The sequence below is a fragment of the Solanum stenotomum genome, chromosome 7, assembly GCF_019186545.1.
Source record: "Solanum stenotomum isolate F172 chromosome 7, ASM1918654v1, whole genome shotgun sequence".
NCBI classification, from domain to species: Eukaryota; Viridiplantae; Streptophyta; class Magnoliopsida; order Solanales; family Solanaceae; genus Solanum; species Solanum stenotomum.
In genome coordinates this window covers 60,929,560-60,950,756 of record NC_064288.1, presented here as the reverse complement: position 1 = coordinate 60,950,756, position 21,197 = coordinate 60,929,560, and the positions used below count along the sequence as shown (strand labels likewise).

Sequence of the window (21,197 nt, the reverse complement as noted above, 5' to 3'; positions counted from 1 at the left end):
AAACTAAAATAATAACTTTAGGTAAATAAATATATATACTATTATTTGCTATTTTCCTCTATTAAAAGAATTCTTTTTGCTCATAACAAGGAGTCTTGAAATTTTATTTTATACACATAAATCATATAAATAATTAAATAACCCCTAACGAAAGTCATTCTTCTCCAATAGCAGACGCAATGTCACATAAGTCTGATATTAATGTTTAATGTGATATTTTATTCTCTATCTTCGTTAGATTACCTGTTAAATCTTTATTACATTTTCAATGTGTATCTATGTCATGGAATGATATAATCTTCAGTCGAGAATTTAAGAAAGCTCATATTGATCAATCCAAAGTGTTGGGACGTGTAAGTTTCTTATTACAAAGTTATATTAACGATGAATTTAAATTTATTAATTTGAAAAATAATCGAGTAATTGCCATAGAAGATAACAATTTTCCTCTAAAGGGATTCAAATACTGTCATGTATTATGCTCACATGATGGCTTGGTACTATTACAAAACGTTGGGGTTTACAAGACGTTTGGTTTGTGGAATCCATCGACTAGACAATGCCTAAAGCTTGCATCATGTCCACATATGAATATCTCCGCACTTCCTCGGGGTAACGAGATGTGTTATAAACCTCAAGGTTATGGGTTGTGTTATGATCCTACCACCGATGATTGTAAGGTTATACTGATCTATAAGTTATTTTATCTTGTCTATTCTACTAGAAACTTCTGGGTAGAAAAAACAACTCTCCCACAATTAAGTATTAATTCATGGTCATCATATTTATATGAGGGAATTACCACCGGTGGTTGTGTATATTGGTATAAGGTGACGGACGATAACATAAATTCTACCATTATATTTTTTGACATGAAGTCAGATGAATTGAAGGAGCTTCCAACACCAAATTTCATAGGTGATAGTCGTAAGAAGCACTTGTTCCGTTTAACTATCTTGAAAGGTCATCTTAGCTTATACCGCCTACAAAAAAAGAACAGATTGGAATTGAACATGTGGATCATGGAAGATGATGGATGGAAATTGTTAATGAAAATTCCCAAGGTATTACCAAAATTTTATAAATATACTAAAATTTTATGTTGCGTGGAGAATGATGAAATTATCTTTCGAGGACCAACGAATTTCCATATTTCCATTTATAACCCTAAACAACGAAAAATAGTTATTAAGGAATTTGTGTTCAATTCTAAATATTCGTATTTATATCCATACCCAACAGGTTTGGATACTTTATATTTTCCAAAAATCATGCACTAGTTAATTTTGGTTTTTTTTTCCTGATCCATAAATAAAGTTGCAAATTTATCTTTTGTTTACCTTGTTTTGTTCATTATATTTATACAATTAAAAATAAATTACTACTTATCACATTCTATTATATGTATATGTTGCGTTTGTTTTGAATCATATTGATAAGAAAAATAACAAAAGTGAAGAAATCATGACAAAATATTTTTAAAAACGAGAGCAATAACTACAATAAAAATAGTGCGATAAATGAAGTATAAGATACTATAGACAGTACCAGAAATCGAAGGACAAGAAACTATTGATTTTCTTCCAATCACATTCTCATTCTTATGAAAGAAGCAGATATTATTGCATAAGCCAATTCACAACAAAACATAAAGCAAAGGACAGACATGACAATACATTTACCAAATGCCAATAAGAATCTATTTTTCCAAGCTGTTTTCCACATAAAAAACAAGAGAAATGTAACAAACTTGCAAATCACTAAGCACATGATCACTGCCTCATGTCCAACTCTTGGTTTATCCAATGTCGGATCCTCGTGTTATATTGTCCACACTCAAGATGTCCAGTCTTTGAGTGTGCTCATCAGTGTGAGACCTGGTTATTTGCTAGTGGTTTTGGGCTATCCTCGCTTTATTAGCTAGTTGTTGGGGTTAAGTTAGGGCTGCGGTCCATTTCTTCACATTATCGGACTGTGGTATTGTCCCGGGCAAGTTTGGGGTTTGCTTTGTTCCCTGTCCTACTAAACAGGTGACACAGCTCCTGCTTGACAAGGGCACAGAAGACTAGACTCCTTACTGTAGTTTTTCAAGTTGCCATACGCATGGAGGTTGAAGAGACTATTTGGATCTTCACAAAATGCTATCCAAGATTTTGATGATGCCAAATGCCACATCCGTTACGACTATTGTCTCTCTTGAATATGTGAATTTTCAGCAGTTGGAGCAACCAGTGACATTCTTAACTTCAGCCCAATCGCAAAAAACAGAGCTACGTCAATGCTGACGAGGCGATGACCTCTAACTGAAACCATGTACCAGTCACAAGAAAGTAGTCACATATACTAGCAAAGAAAAATGAGTGATGATTTAGCATAAACCATATAAATGCCTATTAAAATGTGACCAAATAAATAGCAATGACAAAATCCATTCTAATTTCTCTGTTTTGTGATTGTGAGCTTAGCCAACATAGTTTTCTGAAATGACTCACTTTTAAAGCGCATTCTAATTCTTATGAAAGAAGCAGATATTGCATAAGCCAATTCACAACAAAACAGAAAGCAAACGACAGAGACATGCCAATACATTACTCAATGCCAATAACAATCTATTTTTCCATGCTGTTTTCCACACAAGAAACAAAAAAAATGTGACAAACTTGCAAATCATTTGGACATGATCCTTTTCTAATGACCTGTAAACAAGCATTACTTAAGATCTTTTTTTTCTGGAATATGATGACATTAAGGTGTAGTCTTTACTCACCAAAATCCTCTCCAGTATACAGAAGTAGGCAAACATGCTGATGATGAGGAGAACAGGAAAGTCTTGTCAAACCCTGTAAGCAGTTTGAACACGCTGAGTAAAATACCATGTAATTTAAATCAAACCTTTCTTCGTTTTGATAGGCACCATGCAATTAAATTATGCTATTTCCAGATAAGAAACAATAAAGAGTAACAAAGTTCATCACTTAGTGGAATCTGGAGCAACTTCATCTTACTAGATTTGTAAATTCAAACTTAACAAAGCATGAAAGGCTTAACTGAAAAAGATCAATTTTGCAGTAAATCCTTTATCATATCACAATGAATCAAATAGACATAAAATTACCTGATGTAACATCATGTCTTAGCACATGGGGAGCTGAGGGGACTACACGATAGACACTCCATATGTAATCCATCTGTTTTAAGATCCCATCTTTGATAAGTGTTGGCACTGAACACGAGATATGTATGGGATGCTTGACTCCTGCTATCTAGAAGATGGTGGATTTGTAAGATTTAGAGAAAATGAAGAGTCCATAGTGAATAGAGAGAACAGGGAATCTTGAAGACCAAGTGAAATTATAAAAATCTAACAAAACCTTCAAATATATGCCAACAAAGCAGTAAGAAAATCCAGGATCTGCACATACATCCAGATAAAGCATTTAGAACTGTAATTGGAGAAGAATACTTATGCTTGCCTTTTAACTACACTCATTTTTCACTAGGTTTATGCACTTCCAGCAGATATTATTATGTTAGTACTGACAAATTATGAGTAGTACTAGTGGCAAGTCTTTCCAAACTCAAAATCTCTGTGTAGACGAGGACATAACAGGACACATGGTAAAAAAATCCAGCACTTAAATAGAAAAAGATAGAGACAAAGAGAAGTTTTTTTTCGAGATGCCAACAATATTTATCAAAAAAGGTTTCAACTGAGAAAAGCAGTAAACCGAAATAAATTGGCAATAGTCATAAACAACGGCATCCAGAAATTGCTAGAAGTCTAGTATGACATATATGAACAGTTATAAGCTGAACTAGCAAATTTGACAGACATTGTAAGACGGGCAACACTTACTAGTTCACCAGTAATCTTTACAGGAACAAACTCCATCTTTGAAATGGTGGAATCTCTTTATATCTCTTAACACAATCACCCTTTGACTCATCCTGCTGACATACTTCATTAGAGAATGGCAGTCCCCACACACTCTAAGGTTCTTCACAATCATAATGATCACACCAGGACCAGTACTAATGAGCCCAAAAGCAAGTGCTAACTTTTCACTATGACTTCCCAATGCTCCCTCCTTCTCTTCCTCATCAATGTTATGAAGCACCCACTCAGTTTCAGGCATATAACCTTGTTGTTTAGCTCCTGTAATGATTTCCTCCAATTTCAAGTATATCTCCTGTTTACGTGTATGAGCACTGTCACCAGCAACAAATGTATGCAATTGACCATCCACCTCCATTGAACTCCATCCAGGATCCTTCTCAACATTTTTGTTCTTCATTGAACTTCTAACTCTTTCTACGTCATCCCATCTCCCTGCTCCTGCATAAACATTAGACAGAAACACATAGCCCCCAGCATGCTTTGGCTCAAGCTGTAGGAGCTTCTCGGATGCAACTTTTGCCATTTCAATGTTCTTGTGAGCTCTGCAAGCAGAAAAAAGTGCACCCCAAATAACATAATCTGGCTCCAAGGGCATACTTGTAATAAATTTCAAGGCCTCATCAAATCGGCCAGCCCTGCCAAGTAAATCTACTACTGCAGCATAATGTTTCATAGTGGGCTCAATTGAGCACTCACGCTGCATGCTATCAAAGATTTGAAGGCCCTGATCCACCCGTCCAGCATGAGAGCATCCGGTTAAAACAGCAAGGACAGAAACTCCATCAGGTTTGATTCCTGCAACCATTAGAAAAAAAATATTTTACTTTGTCAAACAATTTCCTATAGAATCCAAGTAACTCCATGGACAAAAGAGTATCAAAAGTACCAGTCAATCTCATCTGTTCAAAACACCTAAGAGCTTTATCTACATCTCCATGAATTGCCCAACCCCATATCATAATACTCCATGTACGGATATCCTTCTCCTTCAATCCACTAAAAACCAGGCTTGCAGACTCAATATACCCGCATTTTGCATACATATCAAGCAAAGCATTACCAACTGCTGCATTCAAATGGAGCCCATTGTTCATAATATTATCATGAATCTTTTTCCCTGCCTCTAGTGCCCCAGTTTTCGCACAAGCAGAAAGAGCAGATACAACAGTTAAACCATTCGGCTTCACGCCTTCTTCCACCATCTTAAAAAACAAATCCAGAGCCTTTTGGTGCAATCCATTTAGCATTAACCCATGAATCATACAAGTCCAAGAAACAACATTCTTTTCATTCGTCATCTCATCAAAAAGCTCCATTGCTTTTTCCACCTCCCCATTCCTCAACAACCCACTAATCAAAGTATTCCAAGAACCCACATTCCTCTCAGGCATTTCCTCAAACAATGCCAACGCCTTACTCATCCGTCCAATCTTACAACACCCATTAATCACAACATTCCACAAAATAACACTCTCAACTTTATTTCTCTCAGGACTTTCATCAAACAGTTGCAATGCAAAATCCACCAACTCAACTTTCACATACATTTCAACCAAACAAACCCTCACAAACGTATCATACTCCAAACCCATCTTCAAAATTCCACAATGAACACCCCCACCAACTCCCTTTTCACCTAACGCCGTCACTGATTTCAACACAAACGGATACGTAAGCTTATCAGGTCTAACACCCATTTTAACCATTTTCCTAAAATACAAAATGGACTTCTCAAATAAAGAATTCTCCTTTAACCCTCTAATCAAAACATTGAACAAGAACACATTTTTATCAAGAAAACAATTAAAAATTGACAAACCATAGTTAATGGATTTGTGTAAAGAAGCTGAAGATATCAACTGAGTAACAATTCTACTATTGGATGATAAGTTTTTTCTAATGATTTGGGCATGGATTTGTTGAAGCTGAAGAGTGTTTTTGGAACTATGGATTAGAGGTATGAAATGGGATTCATTGAAATTCTCAAAGTGGGGTATAGGATTGATGATTTTGAGAGATTTTTTTGGAAATTTGAGCTTGTTAATCACTTTCATTGTTGAACAAATCAAGATTGTTTTGGTTTGTAACAAAGAAAAAGTTGAAAAGATTCACCAATGAAGAAAGAAACACATAAAATATTTGGTTGTCACCTTTTTAAAGTTAAATTAGATGAGATTGATTTGATATTTTGAAACTTAAATTCAGAAAAGTATTATAAATTGGGATTTTCTTGTATCAATATGATGAAGATATATACCTTAAATGTTAGTTAAAGCTTATATTGTATGACAGTCAAAAAGAACAAATATTTTGAAATGAAGTAACGTGTATGTTTCTATGCATGTATGCTTGTATCAGGGGGCGGATCTAGAAACTTGATTGCTCAGATCTTGTATATACGTTAGGAGATACTAGTTGATTAAACGATTTCTTATAATATCAATGAACATGACTCATAAAGATTTGTTGATTAGAAACACATGTTCAATAAGAACGACTCAGAAAGATTTGTTGAGTAGAAACATATGTTCAATAACCATGACTCGTAAAGATCTGTTGATTAGAAACGATACGTGCTCAATATGCGTGACTCGTAAAGATCTGTTGATTAGAAATAATATGTGCTCAATAAGCATGACTAGTAAAGAACCTATAAATCTCATAACATGTTTAAGATTATAACCAAAACTCTCAGATCCTCTAGGACTACATTGTGAATGCTGATTAAGTTAGAAGCAACGAGTCTCTATTTATAGAGTCCTAAACCTTTTCCTACAAGAAAAAGGCTAACCAAATATGAAGACTTCATGTTTTCCTTTTAGGATAAGGAAAATCAATTTACGGTAAGAAACTCAGGACAAATACCCAACAAATACATGTATCAACAATTGAAGTACATCACATCAAGAGTAAAACAAGATTATATGTTGATTACAAAACATCAAACACAAAATAATTGTTTTCCATAAGAGCATATGTTTTCCAACTTCTTGATTTGCTAAACAACAACACCACATTTAACTTCTATATTATGGATTTCCAATGGCATTGTTGAGCACATTTGCAGCTGAATAAAGCACATCCATGTTCACATCTTCTCTCGGCATGTACAAGTGTTCACCCCCTCTAGTTCTTTCGAATCCACAGAGCTCAAGGAACTCGATACCTCCTCGTAGGTGGCCAACCCTCTCCTGTTATCAAAATGTCAAAACAGAATTAACGAGCACGTTTTGAAATGTATATCAAACTCTTATCTATAGAATATGTTCGACTTGAAGCATTGGATGGTAAAAACTTTCCCTACACATGTGTGAAAACATCCTGAACCAAGTAACCTCGAATACATACAAATTTGAGTACTAACGAGGTATAAAATGGATAAAAGTATCTTTCCTCTCGATTGAATTTAAAGGTTAGAAAGAAACACAACATAGAATTGAATAAACAACAAAAACAAGGGACAATCGTTTTGTAATTCATATTCTCACCTGGAATACAGCATTGTTGATTCTAATTTTGCGGTATTTCTCCTCATCAGGATACATAGCAATATTCCTAACAAACATACGCAGTGAGTCGAGAGCTTTCATGACTTTGGCCGCGTCATCCTAGTGGACATTGACAAAGACTCAGAATGAAAGGACAATGCTTCTTAATTCTGGAACAAAAACGACTCAAATATTACCATGTGATTCTGCTGGATAGTCCGCAGGCACTCAGCCATCTGCTCGGCCCTTGCAGCTAGAGGCAATGAACTCTACAAAATTAATTTAAAAAGCAACGTGAGTACGGACAAGCATGTCCAAATTGGAGCAAAACCATATCGACAGATTTCAACAGAAATTACCTGTCCTTCCTCTAAAACAGGTCTGGAAGGCAAACCAAGCTGCTGTCTTCTTCTTGCTGCCAGTGAAGTATCAGCCTGTGAAGTAAAATGTTTTTGTTATAACTTTAGAAAAGACAACTGAGAATTATCAGATGGAACTCGATTGCTTTGGATGAGGTGCAACGTGATCGTTAACATATTGGCCAAGTTGATCATAAAAAGCAAGAATGTTCAGCAATATGCATTGATCCGAATCAAGAAAAAATCGGATAACATGAGCCACATTAGACCTTACATCTTCGTAGATGTACCAAATCTACACATTTTCCAGAACCAGATACTATAATATACTAACTTGAGGTTGTTGCAAGAAACCATACACATCAGATACTATGTTGACATGTTCTTAGCAAAATCAAAATTTTTAGGACACGTTAGGATTTCTAACCTCGTTCAAATGATCAATAGCTACTCTCAGTATCTGACGAAGGTTATCTCGTTTTCTTCTTTCTTCCTCTTCCGCCACCTCTGCTGTCCTGTCATAAAACTCAGTATGCCCAGACCTTTTCGAATGCATAGCACTCTCCTTCACATAATCAAAATCCAAAAGTTCCCATAAGCCACATGTAAACGCTATACCAACAATTGAACATAATGCCATAATTTAACTATTGGAACTCCCATCAAAACTAAGGGTTAGTTCGATAAGCAGACAAACTATGTATAAATATTACAATACATGGATTATACTGCACCTTAAACGCTGGATTACTATCCAAGGATCATGACAAAATATTATAGATAACAGCAATAGTCATTACAGATAAAACCATAATCGAAGTGTAAAAGAAATCATTGGTAACAATCGAACTTGACAAGCAGCTACAAGAGTAATACTATGACGTATAGTACGGCTAATAGTATAAAAGAATAAGCGAGAAAACGCTCAACTATCTAACTAACCTCCTACCCTAATTTATGTCCTCGAACAAAGAAGAAGGGAACCAAACACCCCATTACTAATGTAGAATTCAATACCAAAAATAATCTTGTAAATTACATTCCCTAAGCAATATCAACAGTTCAATAGCTTAGCTCCCATTAAATTACAATCTAATAGAGGTCAATTACAAATATAATCCCAAATTTGACCTATCAAGGCAAGTAGTTCCAGCAATAACAACGCTACATCAACACAAAATCACAATGAAATCTGTACAAAATACACCTCTGTTTTTTTTTGTTTGTTAATAATCGTGATGTCCGAGCCAGTTTGCATACACCTCGATGTCACCTCCCAGCATCTATAGTTACACACACCACGATTAATTCCACAAAATACCTATCACCTCCTACTAACACCAACATGTAAGTGCACCTCGACTAATTCTATGGGATACTTGTCACCTCCCACTAGCAACAGTTATGCACACCACACACCACGACTAACCTAATTCCACATGATACCTATCACCTCCCACCACCAGAACACCACAACTAACTCCACGAGATACCTAATTCCACAGGATACCTATCACCTCCCACCACCAGCACAACACAAGGCTACCTATCACTTCTGACCACCAAAAAGATGTATGCACACCTCAACTAATTCCAGAGGACACTTGTCACCTCCCACAACTAAGCAACACCGCACACCATGACTAACTTAATTCCACGAGATACCTAATTCCACATGATACCTATCACCTCCACCACCAGCACACCACTACTAACTCCACGAGATACCTAATTCGACAAGATACCTATCACCTCCCACCACCAGCACACCACAACTAATTCCACCCGATACCTAATTCGACAGGATACCTATCACCTCCCACCACCAGCACACCACAACTAATTCCACAAGCTACCTATCACCTCTCACCACCACCAACATGTATGCACACCTCAACTAATTCCGGGACACCTGTTGCCTCCTCCCACAACTAAGCAACATATATGTGCACCACAACTAATTTCACAAAATCACCTCATAATAACAAAATTTCTCCATGATGATTATTACTTACTGTTTTACAAACACAATGTTTGCCGCAAACTTTGCAAACTAGGTACACAAATTCTTCATTGGACTCACGAAAATTAGTATGCCAATTCTCTTTGGCATGCTGTTCAGCTTTTTCTGCCGATTTCAATAGAGTTCCGCAATCGCCACACTGCAATAATAACCCTTCCGCCATAGTGCCGTTCACCTATTTTTTTTATTTTTTTTTCTCTTCGATTCGATTCATGTATTTATAGTTGAAGTTTTTTTTTTTTTTTGTTATTATAGTTGGGGTTGAATTAGCTTCAATCTTATTTCTACCATATTTAGAATTTGAATATATTTTTATAACAAATTATATAAAATACAATTAAACAGGATTAAAGTTAATTTGATTTTCAAATAAAGTAAAAAAATAATTATCAAGGCTATATATAAGAGTATCGAGTCAAATTTAGACTAGTTTTTACACCGTATTGTTGACTAATTTAGCTTGACAACTATTTTATTTTAATTATAAATAAATAATTACTTTTATTCAATATAAATTAAGTTTCAAATATGTTTTATAATATATTTTAAAAAATATTATCACGTTGAGAATAATAATTCATCATTTATTGAAAGGTAAAATGTTTTCAATGATATATATGTAAAATTAATTTGAGATTAGCGATGTTAAAATAAGTCAAATATCCAAATAAACATACATAATTACATGATGTGATGTTTTTATCCTAACTTCAAAGTTTTTCATCTAGACATCTGTATATGGTCAATCACAATTTATTTTATATTATTTTTGCTTTTACTGACGTTTTAGGACATTTTCTAAAATTGGTAGAATATTATCTATTGACATGCAAAAAAGGACAAGTAATATACTTGATTGAATGTTGAGTTATTTAACTAGAGGATTACTGAACAATTTTGATTAGTACAATTTTTTATCTTTTTAGTGATGCATCATGTCATGTTCAAAAAAATCACGATGAAATCCATATAAATACTCCTTTTATTTTATATTTTGGGGTTGAAAATGTTGGTGTATAGATCAATTTATGTGCATCTTGACTAAATTGACGAGATATCTATCACCTTTCACCAGCAACAGATATCAGTTAATTTTATTCACCAAAATTAGGGCAAATGAGAAAAATAACTTAGTAGATGATTTTTTATAAACTTACGGTATGGCAACGAGAATTTTGACCACAAGTGGAGCAAACAAGAAAGCGAATGGCTTCTTTGGACTCGTAGAAGTTGGTGTGGTGAAAATTCTGCGCATGTTGTTGGGCTTCTACCACGGATTCAAGCAGAGTTCCGCAATCGCCACACTGCAATAACACTTCAATCGCCGCCATCTCTTTTACAGTTTTTACTTCTCTAGTGAGTTTATTTTAAAAAATTGTATGAAATATTTTGTATTTATAGGTAGGTTTTTCAAGAAGGGCATTTAATCAATTTTTTATTTATTTATGCGGATAATAAGTTTAGATTATTCAAGTATGTCGGGATTGCCAACTCATTAATTATTATTGACTTATTTAGCTCAACAATTATTTTATTTTGATTCACCGGTCAACATTTTTACTATACATAATTATTTTTATTCAAAAATAAATTAAGCTTCAAATAGACTCTTATAAAATATGCGAAAACGAACTAATCTAAATAGTAGTATTAAAAATGACCAATAAATAATAATTTATGCATAATATACCTTTTTATAATATTAAAAATGACCAATAAACATATAATTTATGCATTATATACTTTATTTATAATATTAAAATGACCAATAAATATATAATTTATGCATAATATACCTATAATCATGTATAGTTTATGCAAATTGATTAGAAATAAATTCATACATAAATTATTATTTCATATTGATTAGAAATTTTTGGTTGACATGGAAAGCTGCACTCAAAGAAATAATATTATTACTTCAAATATACTAAGTGAGGAATTACTAAAATTTTTGATACTCAAGCTAGGTAACTAAAGAAAGTTTCTAAATTTTTATTAGGGAAAATGCATACCCCCAACCTATATCCGAAATCCCAGAGACACACTTATACTATACTAAGGTCCTATTACCTCCGAACTTATTTTATAAATAATTTTCTACCTCTTTTCGACCTACGTGGCATTATCAACCAGATAACTTGAAAACTTGTCAACACGCGTTGAACCCAGAAGATAGTACCACGTAGGCCGAAAAGGGGTAGAAAATTATTGATAAAATAAGTTCGGAAGGGGGGTTAATAAGACCTTAATATAGTATAAGTGTGTCTTTGAGATTTCGAGCATAGGTTGGGATACTTATGTATTTTCCCTTTTTATTATTACACTAAAAAAGGTATAGTTAATTTTAAGTTATTCACAAAGCATCAATGATAAAAGAAAGTTTTCTCACTTTCACTTTATTTGATTCAATAATATGGCTCATTTGTTTTTGTTCTTATATGTTAGTAGCTCAAAATAAATTATTTGTTCGTGAAATCAGAATAAAGACAATGAAAGAGAGTTAAGGTATTATATCAAATGAAAACTAAGAAGTATTGAGTCTTTTGAAAATTGTTTGATTTAATATATTGTAGTGTGAATGAATTTGAGTTCAATTAGGCAGAACAATAAAAATACTATTATATATTTAATTAAATAAATAAATATTCAACATTCAGCTTCTGCCAGGACTTGAGAAGAGGACAGTTTTGACTTAAATTTAATACTCCCTCCGTTTCACAAAGAATGACCTCCTTTCCTTTTTAGTCAGTTTAAAAAAAAATGACCTCTTTCCTTTTTTGGTAACATTTTACTTTTTGCTTTTCACGTGGCATGTTTAAGACCACAAGATTAAGGGCAATTTTGTACATTTGACATAACTTTAATTTAGGACCACAAGATTTAAAAGTCTTCTTTATTTACTTAAACTCCGTGCCAAGTCAAACCAGGTCATTCTTTGTGAAACGGAGGGAGTATTAAGGATATTTCGTAGTTAATCAAAATCAAAATATATTTTTGTCAAATTCTAATTTGATCAAGTATTTCTGAATGTGCAAGATGTTGCAGTAAAATCTTTAAATTTAGGTTCGTAGTCTTTCGATATGGAATAAAAGACAATCTCGAACACTTAAGTGTTACATCAAATACTTGCATTCAGGGTTAAATATTCAAATACTTGTTTTTAGGGCTTTGTAATTCAAAGTATACATCTATATTATGTATAAAGTGTTTTTAGAACTATATAAACTTATGACTTGTAAAGAGAATTGTAACGACCTAAACATTGTCACGAGAAACATAAAATTATTCGTCGAAAATATGAAGTTGCGTCAAGTATTTATACAAGTGAAATCATCTAGCCACTTGCATTGTTACCACAACATGGGGAGCAACCAAATACATTTTTTTGGTAAGACATTCATATGAAGAAACACAACAACTCACTGCACTCCCAGATGTATATTTTAAAAAAATAATCATACCATGAATTCATAAGATTTTTTTTCATACGCACAAAGCACAAGCAAATTCTCTAGTATACCTATAATCATACAATATGTATATAATACCTTCGAGGTTAGATCTCTCAGCCAAATAAGTGGAAAGAAAGATAAATTTGATCTAAACAAGTGAAAGACAGATATATTTGAACTATTTTTAATAGGCTTAGAACATTTTCGATGATTAATCATCTAAATATTAAAAAATATATTTTCATAATTTTAGCTGAAAAATAGAAAAAAGAAAAAAAAAAGTCAAAAGAAGAGATTTTTCACAAAAAGGAAATTCCCAACCCTTACCATTTTTCTTATTCAATATTCCAAAGAAAGAGCAAAATCTCATAAACCAAATTTCACATTTGAAGAAAATTGATCAAAGAAAGTGAAAAATCAAACACAGAAGTCCCAAAAATTTCTTCAATTCCATAGTTTTTTCTCCAAAACCCATCTTCCCCTTTTCAAATCTACTTGATTCTCAAACCCTAATTCATAAATTCTCCTTAAATTTTGCATATTGAGTTTCAAAAATGGGGTTTTTGGAACCTTAATTTTCAAGATTTGGAGGAGGACCATGATGAGAAGTATATGGTGGTGGGAGAAAAACCATGATTTCCTACTACCCTTTTTGAGTTATTGTAAGATTCAATCAAAATCGACTGGTTTAGTTGTGAATGGAATCGAAGAAAGTTGCTTCATCTGGGGAAATTCAGAATAAAAAAGACAAAAACTTGAAGATTATACAGTGGGAAGATTATGAACAGGAATTAGCTCGTTTGTGTAGCCTTACATCTGCTCTTAATGAAGCTAAGGAGAAGAAAGAATTGGTTCAGCAGAAACTACAGTCATTTATACAGGTAAAGTTTTGAGCTTTCTTCTTTTTAATAGTCTTGGTTAGTAGAATTTTTACTTTTATTTTATGTTTTTTTGTTTGCTTCTGAAGTGCATTGTATCTGTTCCCCTGTTTATAACCAGTAGTAGTAGGAGTTTTGTTAACTGGTAGCACCGATGTCGCGAGAAAAATTTCCCATTCTTCTAAAAATTTAATATAAATAGGGGACTTTTCATCAATAAGAGCCAAGACAAGATCATCATAGTCGGATGAGTCGATGTCAACTATGAAGATCTGTACGAAAGTTTTGATGTCACCAGGCTGGCCCGATAACCAGGGTCATTAAAAAAAGTAGCACTATTGTTACTCGTTATTTACTGTGCTTCAGTTATCCCGTTAGTGGTTCTTCTTCTTTAGTCTTAATAAGTGGTACAACTTGTTTCTCTTTGTCTATGGCCTCAATATTGGGTTGGTAATTTAAATTCCTGAAGTGAAATAAAGAGTAAAAGAATATGTGTAAATTGTCATACTTTTAGGGCGTAGTCTCATCTCCCGTTCTTTCTAACCATTTTGTGCGAGTAAATTCAGAGAATTGGAAGTAATAAGGTGCTCTTTTAATGCTTTTGACTTCTATATTCTCATACTGTCTCTCCTTTCCTTTTAATTTTTTGGGCTTTAATGAATTAGCCCGCTTGTTAGCGGGTGGCGATATGGTTCTCAGGTAGAAGCAGAGTCACTAAGTCATTTGAATGAGCTTGATGAGATGAGAGAAAAACTGGATTCTAGAAAATTAGTGATGGGAAACATGTCAATGCATTCTAAAGTTGTCAAAGAGAAAGTCAAGAAGCAAGAGGAGCAACTTAGTAATGACATCAGGTCACTTTTGGTTGCAGGGACTTCTCTTTCTGCAGCTAGCAAGCGCTTGCAGGTATCTTACCATTTCAAAACTGTTTGTTCCCCCCTATATATGCTTATATCTATGTCACCTTCTATACATGTGTTCCATCCCAAAGGACTGTTTACTGACCCGCTTTGCATTATTTGCAACCCATAACAAGATTGAAAACTTCATAAAATCTTGACATAGTGAGGCAATTGGCATGAGGAACACCTACCAATTTATTCTTGTCAGTTGGTAAAGCCTGTCTTCTGAGTGGCTTGCATTCTAGATCCTTCAAATGTTTTGCTCAACTGGTTGTCTATCAAATTCCTAATTGTGCTTCTTAAAGCACTTTTTAGCAGGATATATGTATGGAATTTTTTATTGTTTTTGTGAAATGACACTTCGTTTATTAAAGAAAGGTAACATATATATTATAAACAGGGAACTACACCAAAGGTGTATTCCAGTAATAATTACCAGTAGTAGTCAGAACTGCAAACCCTACTACCTATCCAGTCATAAGCATTTTAGAACACAAGAAATGTCCTCAACATATAAAGGATATTCATGCTTGCACTAAAAATAAAGCAGCACTAAACAGTTCATCCTTAGTTTCTGGAAGTTACAGGATTTATCTTGAAAACACCTCCGGTTCCTTTCCCTCCAAATAGTCCACCATATGCAAGACTGATTACCCTTTCTGTTCCAACAAGCTAAAACTTCATGTATGTTCCTTGGCATGGTCCACTTGATACCCCTTAGATTGATGAGAATCTTCCATAGTTTATCAGCCACTTCACAGTGTAAGAAAAGATGATTTATTGTCTCAGCCTCGAATCCACGAAAAAAGCATCTGGAGCACAGCTGAAGTCCCCTTTTCATTGGATTATCTTGAGTCAGAGTAGCCTGTTTATCCAATAAACATGTGAAGCATGCTACCTCAAATGGGATTTTGACTTTCCATATCATCTTCCAAGGCCAGCCTCCAGGTTGTCTGTGAACTAAGTAAGCAGAGGTTGTTGGTGAAATAGGATTATCTGTGTAAAAAGAATTATATTTTCTCTGATGTCGAGAGTAGTTAGTTGGTCTTCATCCTCCAGTTATTAAAAAAATTTAGTTGGCCTTGTCCTCCGGTTTTTAAATAAATTTAGTTGGCCTTGTCCTGCATTTACCTGGATGTTTCTCTATTCGCTGGTATAGAGTTTTCTCAATTATTTTTCTTCTGATGTATTACTCCTCCTTTGAGTACTTCGCGGGGCGATTGATCATCTGGACAGCTGTTGGTTTCTGCCTGTGCCTATGTTTTACTTCTTTGAGCGGCGTTGTCCTGACAACTACTGGTTTTGTTATGGTTTTTTGCACATACTTTTATCTTTCTAAGTTCCTTGTTCAGCTAAAAGTTTTACATTGTTCACTATTTTCCCTCTGGTTTTTGAGACTTCATATAACCAAAAGTTTCATTTTCTCCATGCAGGATGAAAGTAGGTCCCTAGCTGGAGAAAGGGGTTATGGGCAACTCAGAACCTTGCAGAGAGTATTCAGAACGAGACAACAGTATATGGTGTCTCAAGTTCACATGCTTTATCCTGTGAGGGTTGCAATTGGCCACGCACCTGAGCAAGAACTTGAATTTTTCAACAATAGTTCCAACTCAGGTAATGGATCTTATGATGACTTGTTTTGTCAATATTTCCACGCGTGTGCTCTTGCATGAAAATTTTGAAAAAGTTTTGATTTCATGGCAGAGTTTAGTTACTTTTTGATACTACATTGTCACACCTTTCACTTGTAAGAAATAGGACTGCAGGTGTTATCACGAGCACTTCTTGGAGACAAAGATGTAAGAGCTTGGTCTGCTTCTTTTAATCTCAAGCTTTAAGATCATTCCGACATGGCCATTACTAGAGTGAATTTGAATGCCTAACGTATGGATTGCTAGGCAAAGTCCTCTGGTTTCCTCTTGCCTGGTACCTGGACCAAGATTCTCCTTGATTCTTGCATTTAATGCATTATGCCAAGGAAAATTAAAGATGCACACTAGTGTTCCCACAAGAATCTAGTCATTTCTCCTGAGAATAATCTCCTCATTAGTGTGGATCATTCTTGTTGCTTTTATTCATTCATTTATTATAAATAGAAATTTGAGTGGAGTTATAGTAGGGATTAAAATAACTATGGAGAAAATTGAGAGAAGAACCTTTTCTGGTGAATGTGTTTTGTATAAATATGAAAAATACCTGTTATAACTGTGGAGTACTGTAAAGATAGGCCTATTTATGAATCCAATCCGACAAAGATGTGGGTAGTTCAGTGCATAAATAGGCCTAAAAGAATCGTTGCTTTGTGTAATTGGTTGGCATTGCTTCTAGTTTCACGTCCTAAAAGAATCCTTGCTTGTCCTATCGAATGTAGCAGTCAATTTTCTTAAGACGTTGTCTTTGAAATAAATTCCTGAAGTTTTGTTTCATTTGGTTTCTTAGTAGGGTTATGTGTGAGGATTCTATAGCTGATGATACCGATTAGCTGATGGTTAGAGTCTGGAAATTGTGTTGCCTTTCTGCTTAATATACCGATTATTTTGGTAGTAACAGTTTTTGTAGTTTAGATCATGAAATCATCTGTTACAAATGTGAATAAACAAAGAGTAGACAAGCCTATCTCAGTTTTCTTTTTGCCTTTTCAGGTGACTNTGTGTGAGGATTCTATAGCTGATGATACCAATTAACTGATGGTTAGAGTCTGGAAATTGTGTTGCCTTCCTGCCTAATATACCGATTATTTTGGTAGTAACAGTTTTTGTAGTTTAGATCATGAAATCAGCTGTTACAAATGTGAAGAAACAAAGAGTAGACAAGCCTATCTCTGTTTTCTTTTTGCCTTTTCAGGTGATTCTGCTGGGTCAAAACCTTTAGATCACGGATCCTTGACCATTGCGGGTCTACATTTGACTGTGTTCACTAAGATGAGTTTCTTTACTGATAAGAAGGAGGTTCAGAGGTCTGCAACTGCCCTGGGATATGTTGCACATGTGTGTTCGTTCTCTTTGCTTCAGACTCTTCGTTTTAAATTGTATTTTTCCCATTTTGGCTGTTTTTAATCAATGTAATATTTCACTTCTTATTAGAGGACTTGTAGAATCTAAGTTCCAAATTTTCACATAACAAAAAAGATTGTGCAAAAACATGTGAAGTCAGATATCCACAGACAACATAATGAAGTGTCTAATTCTGTTTTATTGTTTATCGCGGAGTGTCAAAGTCAGTTTTTTTCTTAAAACAATTGCGAAGTCAAGGTAGACATCCTATCTTGAGAGTTGGCTAATAAGCCAGGAACTTATCCTGTGATAGTTCATCAGCATCTGTCTTCTCTGTGCGTGTATTCATTTGCATTGAAGTCATTCTATTACTTTTTGTGGAATACACCAACGATAATTGTATTGATAAAAAAAAGGGAAATTACCAGTGATGCGTTGTTTCCTTTATGTCATTCTTCTGTTGATCTTTCACTGTAATTTATCATTAGTCTGCTAGTGTATATTAATCTAGCTTATCTACCTTCATGCAGGTGGTCACACTTATTGCATTTTATTTACAAGTTCCTCTTCGTTATCCCTTGAGGTTTGGAGGATCTCGATCATATATCCGTGATTATGCACCTTCAATAGAGCCTTCGTCATCTGATTTAATATCTAGTTCCTCAGTTTCCACAAATTCAAGGCCCGTGGAATTTCCTCTATTTTTAGAAGGCCAAGACTCAACAAGAGCGGCTTATGCTGTTTTCTTGCTGAATAAGGTCTGCTTCTTTATCTTACCTCTGCATATCCAGCTAGGTCCTTGTAAGAGTGTATGAAAATCCATGCTCCATGAACAATCTATTCAGACAACTTTATGATACAACATGATCAATGGAATTGGATCTCTGATACCACTTGCATTTTTTTAAATCTAGATATCTGTTTTTTAGAATGTCCATCTAAATATTTATCTTGGTACATTTGAGGAATTTGCCTTGAAGTTTAAGAAGTGAGTTTTAAAACAGTCTCTTCCCTCCTTTCCAATTATTACTGCCCAGTTTGATTTGAAGAGGTAGGGAAGCATTTAGGCATTGTATGTTATCCACCGCCAAGGAGTCTCTTTTTTTGTGATTCCAAGATACAAATGAAGCATTGAGCATTGAGTTGTAGTATGTTATCCACCACAGAGGAGAGACTAAATTATGTGATCCTTCCAAGTTAACTTTGTTTTCCTGTTATAGCTAGAAATAACAAGTTATGAAGAAACTTAGAAAGACAGGTAGGGGCACTCCTCAGTACAAAAATTTCTTATGTTAGTAGATGCTTGAAATTGTCTATGAGATCTTTCAGATTCTTATACTTGATGCCCTTGTAGGTTATCTTGACTATTGATACCTCCTTTCTTCCTGATAAATGCTGCTAACCTCTCATGGACACTTTCTTCATGTTAATATTGTTATGTCATCATTTATTTGCTTATGACAATAAGGGGTCGTTGGTGTGAGGGGTAAAAATAATTAGTCTTGGGATAAAAAAATGATATAGGGATAAAATTTTAGTGTCTTGTTGTTCTGCTTTTGGTGTACAAATGTCTACTCCAATGAAACTGAGTCAATCATAGATGGTTTAGGATCCATTTAGGTCTGGTTCAGTTTTTGGATAGATTATACTTCCTTTCTGCTTTTGTAAATATGGTTTTTCAGTACTACCTAAGTACTAAATGAAATACAAATGTTACCAGTTTCAAAAAAAAATTTTAGTGTCTTGTTTGGTTGCCAAGTTTGGATAACTTATCCCACCATTTATACCATAGTGATGGGAGGATAACTTATCCCAGGATAGCTCATGATAATTAATCTTGGGATAACTTGTTCCCAACCAAACGACCCCTTAACAGTCTTGTCCTCTTTAGCTATGGCCTATGAGAGAGGGTGATAGATCATATGACTATATAGCCTTAGTTCACAGTTCTTGCCGTATAGGTGATTACCAAGCATTACATACTAGGACTTAAAAAGCTTGATTGTTACCTCCATTTGAGGGTTTCTACTGGCTTTCAATTGCAATTTCTCAGTTCTCATCATGTTTATTTTTTCGTCCACCTCTTCCTTTGCTTGTTTCAAAAGTGACTACTAGCCTACCATTCGTACCGTTTGCTCTTGTCAGCTTTCATGTACGTGTTTCCTCTTCCCTTGACGTACCCTGCTTTCAATGCCCTCCAACCAAATTTGCTCATTTTGCCAAGTTGGAGTTGAGTTACCCTCGAAGGGTGTATAGGCTGTGTGATACTTGTAGTAGTGGGGGTAGAACTCAGAAACCTAACCAAGGCTGTCTTTCCAATTGACACTTCTCGTAATGTCTATATTTTCTATCTAGTAGTGGGGGTAGAACTCAGAAAGCTAACCCTCTAAGTTAACCACCCTACCTGAAAAGCCGAACAACTTGCTTAGCGTTTGATTATCGATTTAATTCTTCTCTCCTCCCCTAAGTTAATTTTCTTTGGTTTTGGCATTTCCATCGAAACTAAGTTCGAAACAATCTAACTTTTTCTTCTTCTTGTGTGTGTGCAGGATATAGAACAACTTCTGAATTATATTGGAGGCAGAAGTTTAGGGCCAAGACATGTACTAGCTAATTTGAAAGAGCTTCTTAGGATAATACTTTCTCCAGAGTATATAGACACATCATTATGAGATTATGTAAATGTAGATCATTGTTATTTTTATACAGGTGCTAAATTTTCACTTAATGCACCTTGCCCTCACATTATTTGATTGAATCCTAAAAGAAAATTTTATGGTTTTGTTTGTTATACATTTGGTGTCTTCTAGTTTCCAAGTTCCTAATTAATATTGCATCGATCGATCGCGATCGAATATGATCTCACCATCATATGAATTGCAAATTTGTGCATGACTATTAACACATTGATGTAGGTCAACAAAATATTATTCCGACGTTAACGATTCGATAGGAAGCCATGACAATATTTCAATAATTATTTTTTGGGAAGGGTAGAATTTCTAATGGTATGTTACATCTTGGCAGGCTAATGACTAAAATAATTAATCAATCAGTCTTTAAAATAATCTAATTTTTCTTCTACTAAATAAAAATTTGAGAGGTTAATCTGTTTCCTTCTAAAACTCTTCTTTAAAAAATAAAATAAAATTATTGTCGAAAATAAATAAAGTGAAAATTGAAATTAAATAAATAAAATAT

At 34.4% G+C, this 21,197-nt stretch overlaps 3 protein-coding genes across 7 annotated transcripts; 1 reads left to right on the top strand and 2 right to left on the bottom strand.

Moving 5' to 3' along the window:
• Window positions 1–1,579: 1,579 nt before the first annotated feature.
• On the bottom strand, window positions 1,580–5,991 carry LOC125870382 (pentatricopeptide repeat-containing protein At1g04840). Of its 3 annotated transcripts, none has more exons than XM_049550804.1 (5): window positions 4,785–5,991; window positions 3,857–4,693; window positions 3,116–3,259; window positions 2,768–2,840; window positions 1,580–2,303 (listed from the first exon to the last, which is right to left on the bottom strand). In XM_049550804.1, exons 1-2 carry the CDS (start codon window positions 5,950–5,952, stop codon window positions 3,861–3,863), a joined length of 2,001 nt encoding a protein of 666 aa, XP_049406761.1. In that variant the 5' UTR covers window positions 5,953–5,991; the 3' UTR covers window positions 1,580–2,303; window positions 2,768–2,840; window positions 3,116–3,259; window positions 3,857–3,860. The 3 variants fall into 3 exon arrangements, with proteins under 3 accessions (XP_049406761.1, XP_049406760.1, XP_049406759.1); XM_049550803.1 differs by having other exon boundaries at window positions 3,116–3,256; XM_049550802.1 differs by having other exon boundaries at window positions 1,581–2,303; window positions 3,116–3,263.
• Window positions 5,992–6,748: 757 nt separating this feature from the next.
• Window positions 6,749–9,954, bottom strand: LOC125870407 (uncharacterized). The gene is made up of 6 exons (XM_049550839.1): window positions 9,761–9,954; window positions 8,173–8,310; window positions 7,746–7,820; window positions 7,584–7,655; window positions 7,387–7,506; window positions 6,749–7,089 (listed from the first exon to the last, which is right to left on the bottom strand). Exons 1-6 carry the CDS (start codon window positions 9,929–9,931, stop codon window positions 6,928–6,930), a joined length of 738 nt encoding a protein of 245 aa, XP_049406796.1. The 5' UTR covers window positions 9,932–9,954; the 3' UTR covers window positions 6,749–6,927.
• Window positions 9,955–13,520: 3,566 nt separating this feature from the next.
• LOC125870399 (uncharacterized) lies at window positions 13,521–20,791 on the top strand. Of its 3 annotated transcripts, none has more exons than XM_049550826.1 (6): window positions 13,521–14,104; window positions 14,801–15,007; window positions 16,437–16,617; window positions 17,848–17,990; window positions 18,527–18,754; window positions 20,546–20,791. In XM_049550826.1, exons 1-6 carry the CDS (start codon window positions 13,922–13,924, stop codon window positions 20,666–20,668), a joined length of 1,065 nt encoding a protein of 354 aa, XP_049406783.1. In that variant the 5' UTR covers window positions 13,521–13,921; the 3' UTR covers window positions 20,669–20,791. The 3 variants fall into 3 exon arrangements, with proteins under 3 accessions (XP_049406783.1, XP_049406785.1, XP_049406784.1); XM_049550828.1 differs by having other exon boundaries at window positions 13,641–14,104; window positions 14,779–15,007; XM_049550827.1 differs by having other exon boundaries at window positions 13,763–14,104; window positions 14,767–15,007.
• Window positions 20,792–21,197: the final 406 nt, after the last annotated feature.

Coding starts and splice junctions, on each gene's coding strand:
- LOC125870407 (XM_049550839.1), bottom strand. CDS start 9,931: ATGGCGGAAGGGTTATTATTGCAGTGTGGCGATTGCGGAACTCTATTG. Junction 7,656..7,745: donor CTGTTTTAGAGGAAGGACAG/GTAATTTCTGTT, acceptor TTAATTTTGTAG/AGTTCATTGCCTCTAGCTGC. Junction 7,507..7,583: donor CTATCCAGCAGAATCACATG/GTAATATTTGAG, acceptor AATGTCCACTAG/GATGACGCGGCCAAAGTCAT.
- LOC125870382 (XM_049550804.1), bottom strand. CDS start 5,952: ATGAAAGTGATTAACAAGCTCAAATTTCCAAAAAAATCTCTCAAAATC. Junction 4,694..4,784: donor TGAACAGATGAGATTGACTG/GTACTTTTGATA, acceptor TAATGGTTGCAG/GAATCAAACCTGATGGAGTT.
- LOC125870399 (XM_049550826.1), top strand. CDS start 13,922: ATGGAATCGAAGAAAGTTGCTTCATCTGGGGAAATTCAGAATAAAAAA. Junction 14,105..14,800: donor AACTACAGTCATTTATACAG/GTAAAGTTTTGA, acceptor TATGGTTCTCAG/GTAGAAGCAGAGTCACTAAG. Junction 17,991..18,526: donor CCCTGGGATATGTTGCACAT/GTGTGTTCGTTC, acceptor ACCTTCATGCAG/GTGGTCACACTTATTGCATT.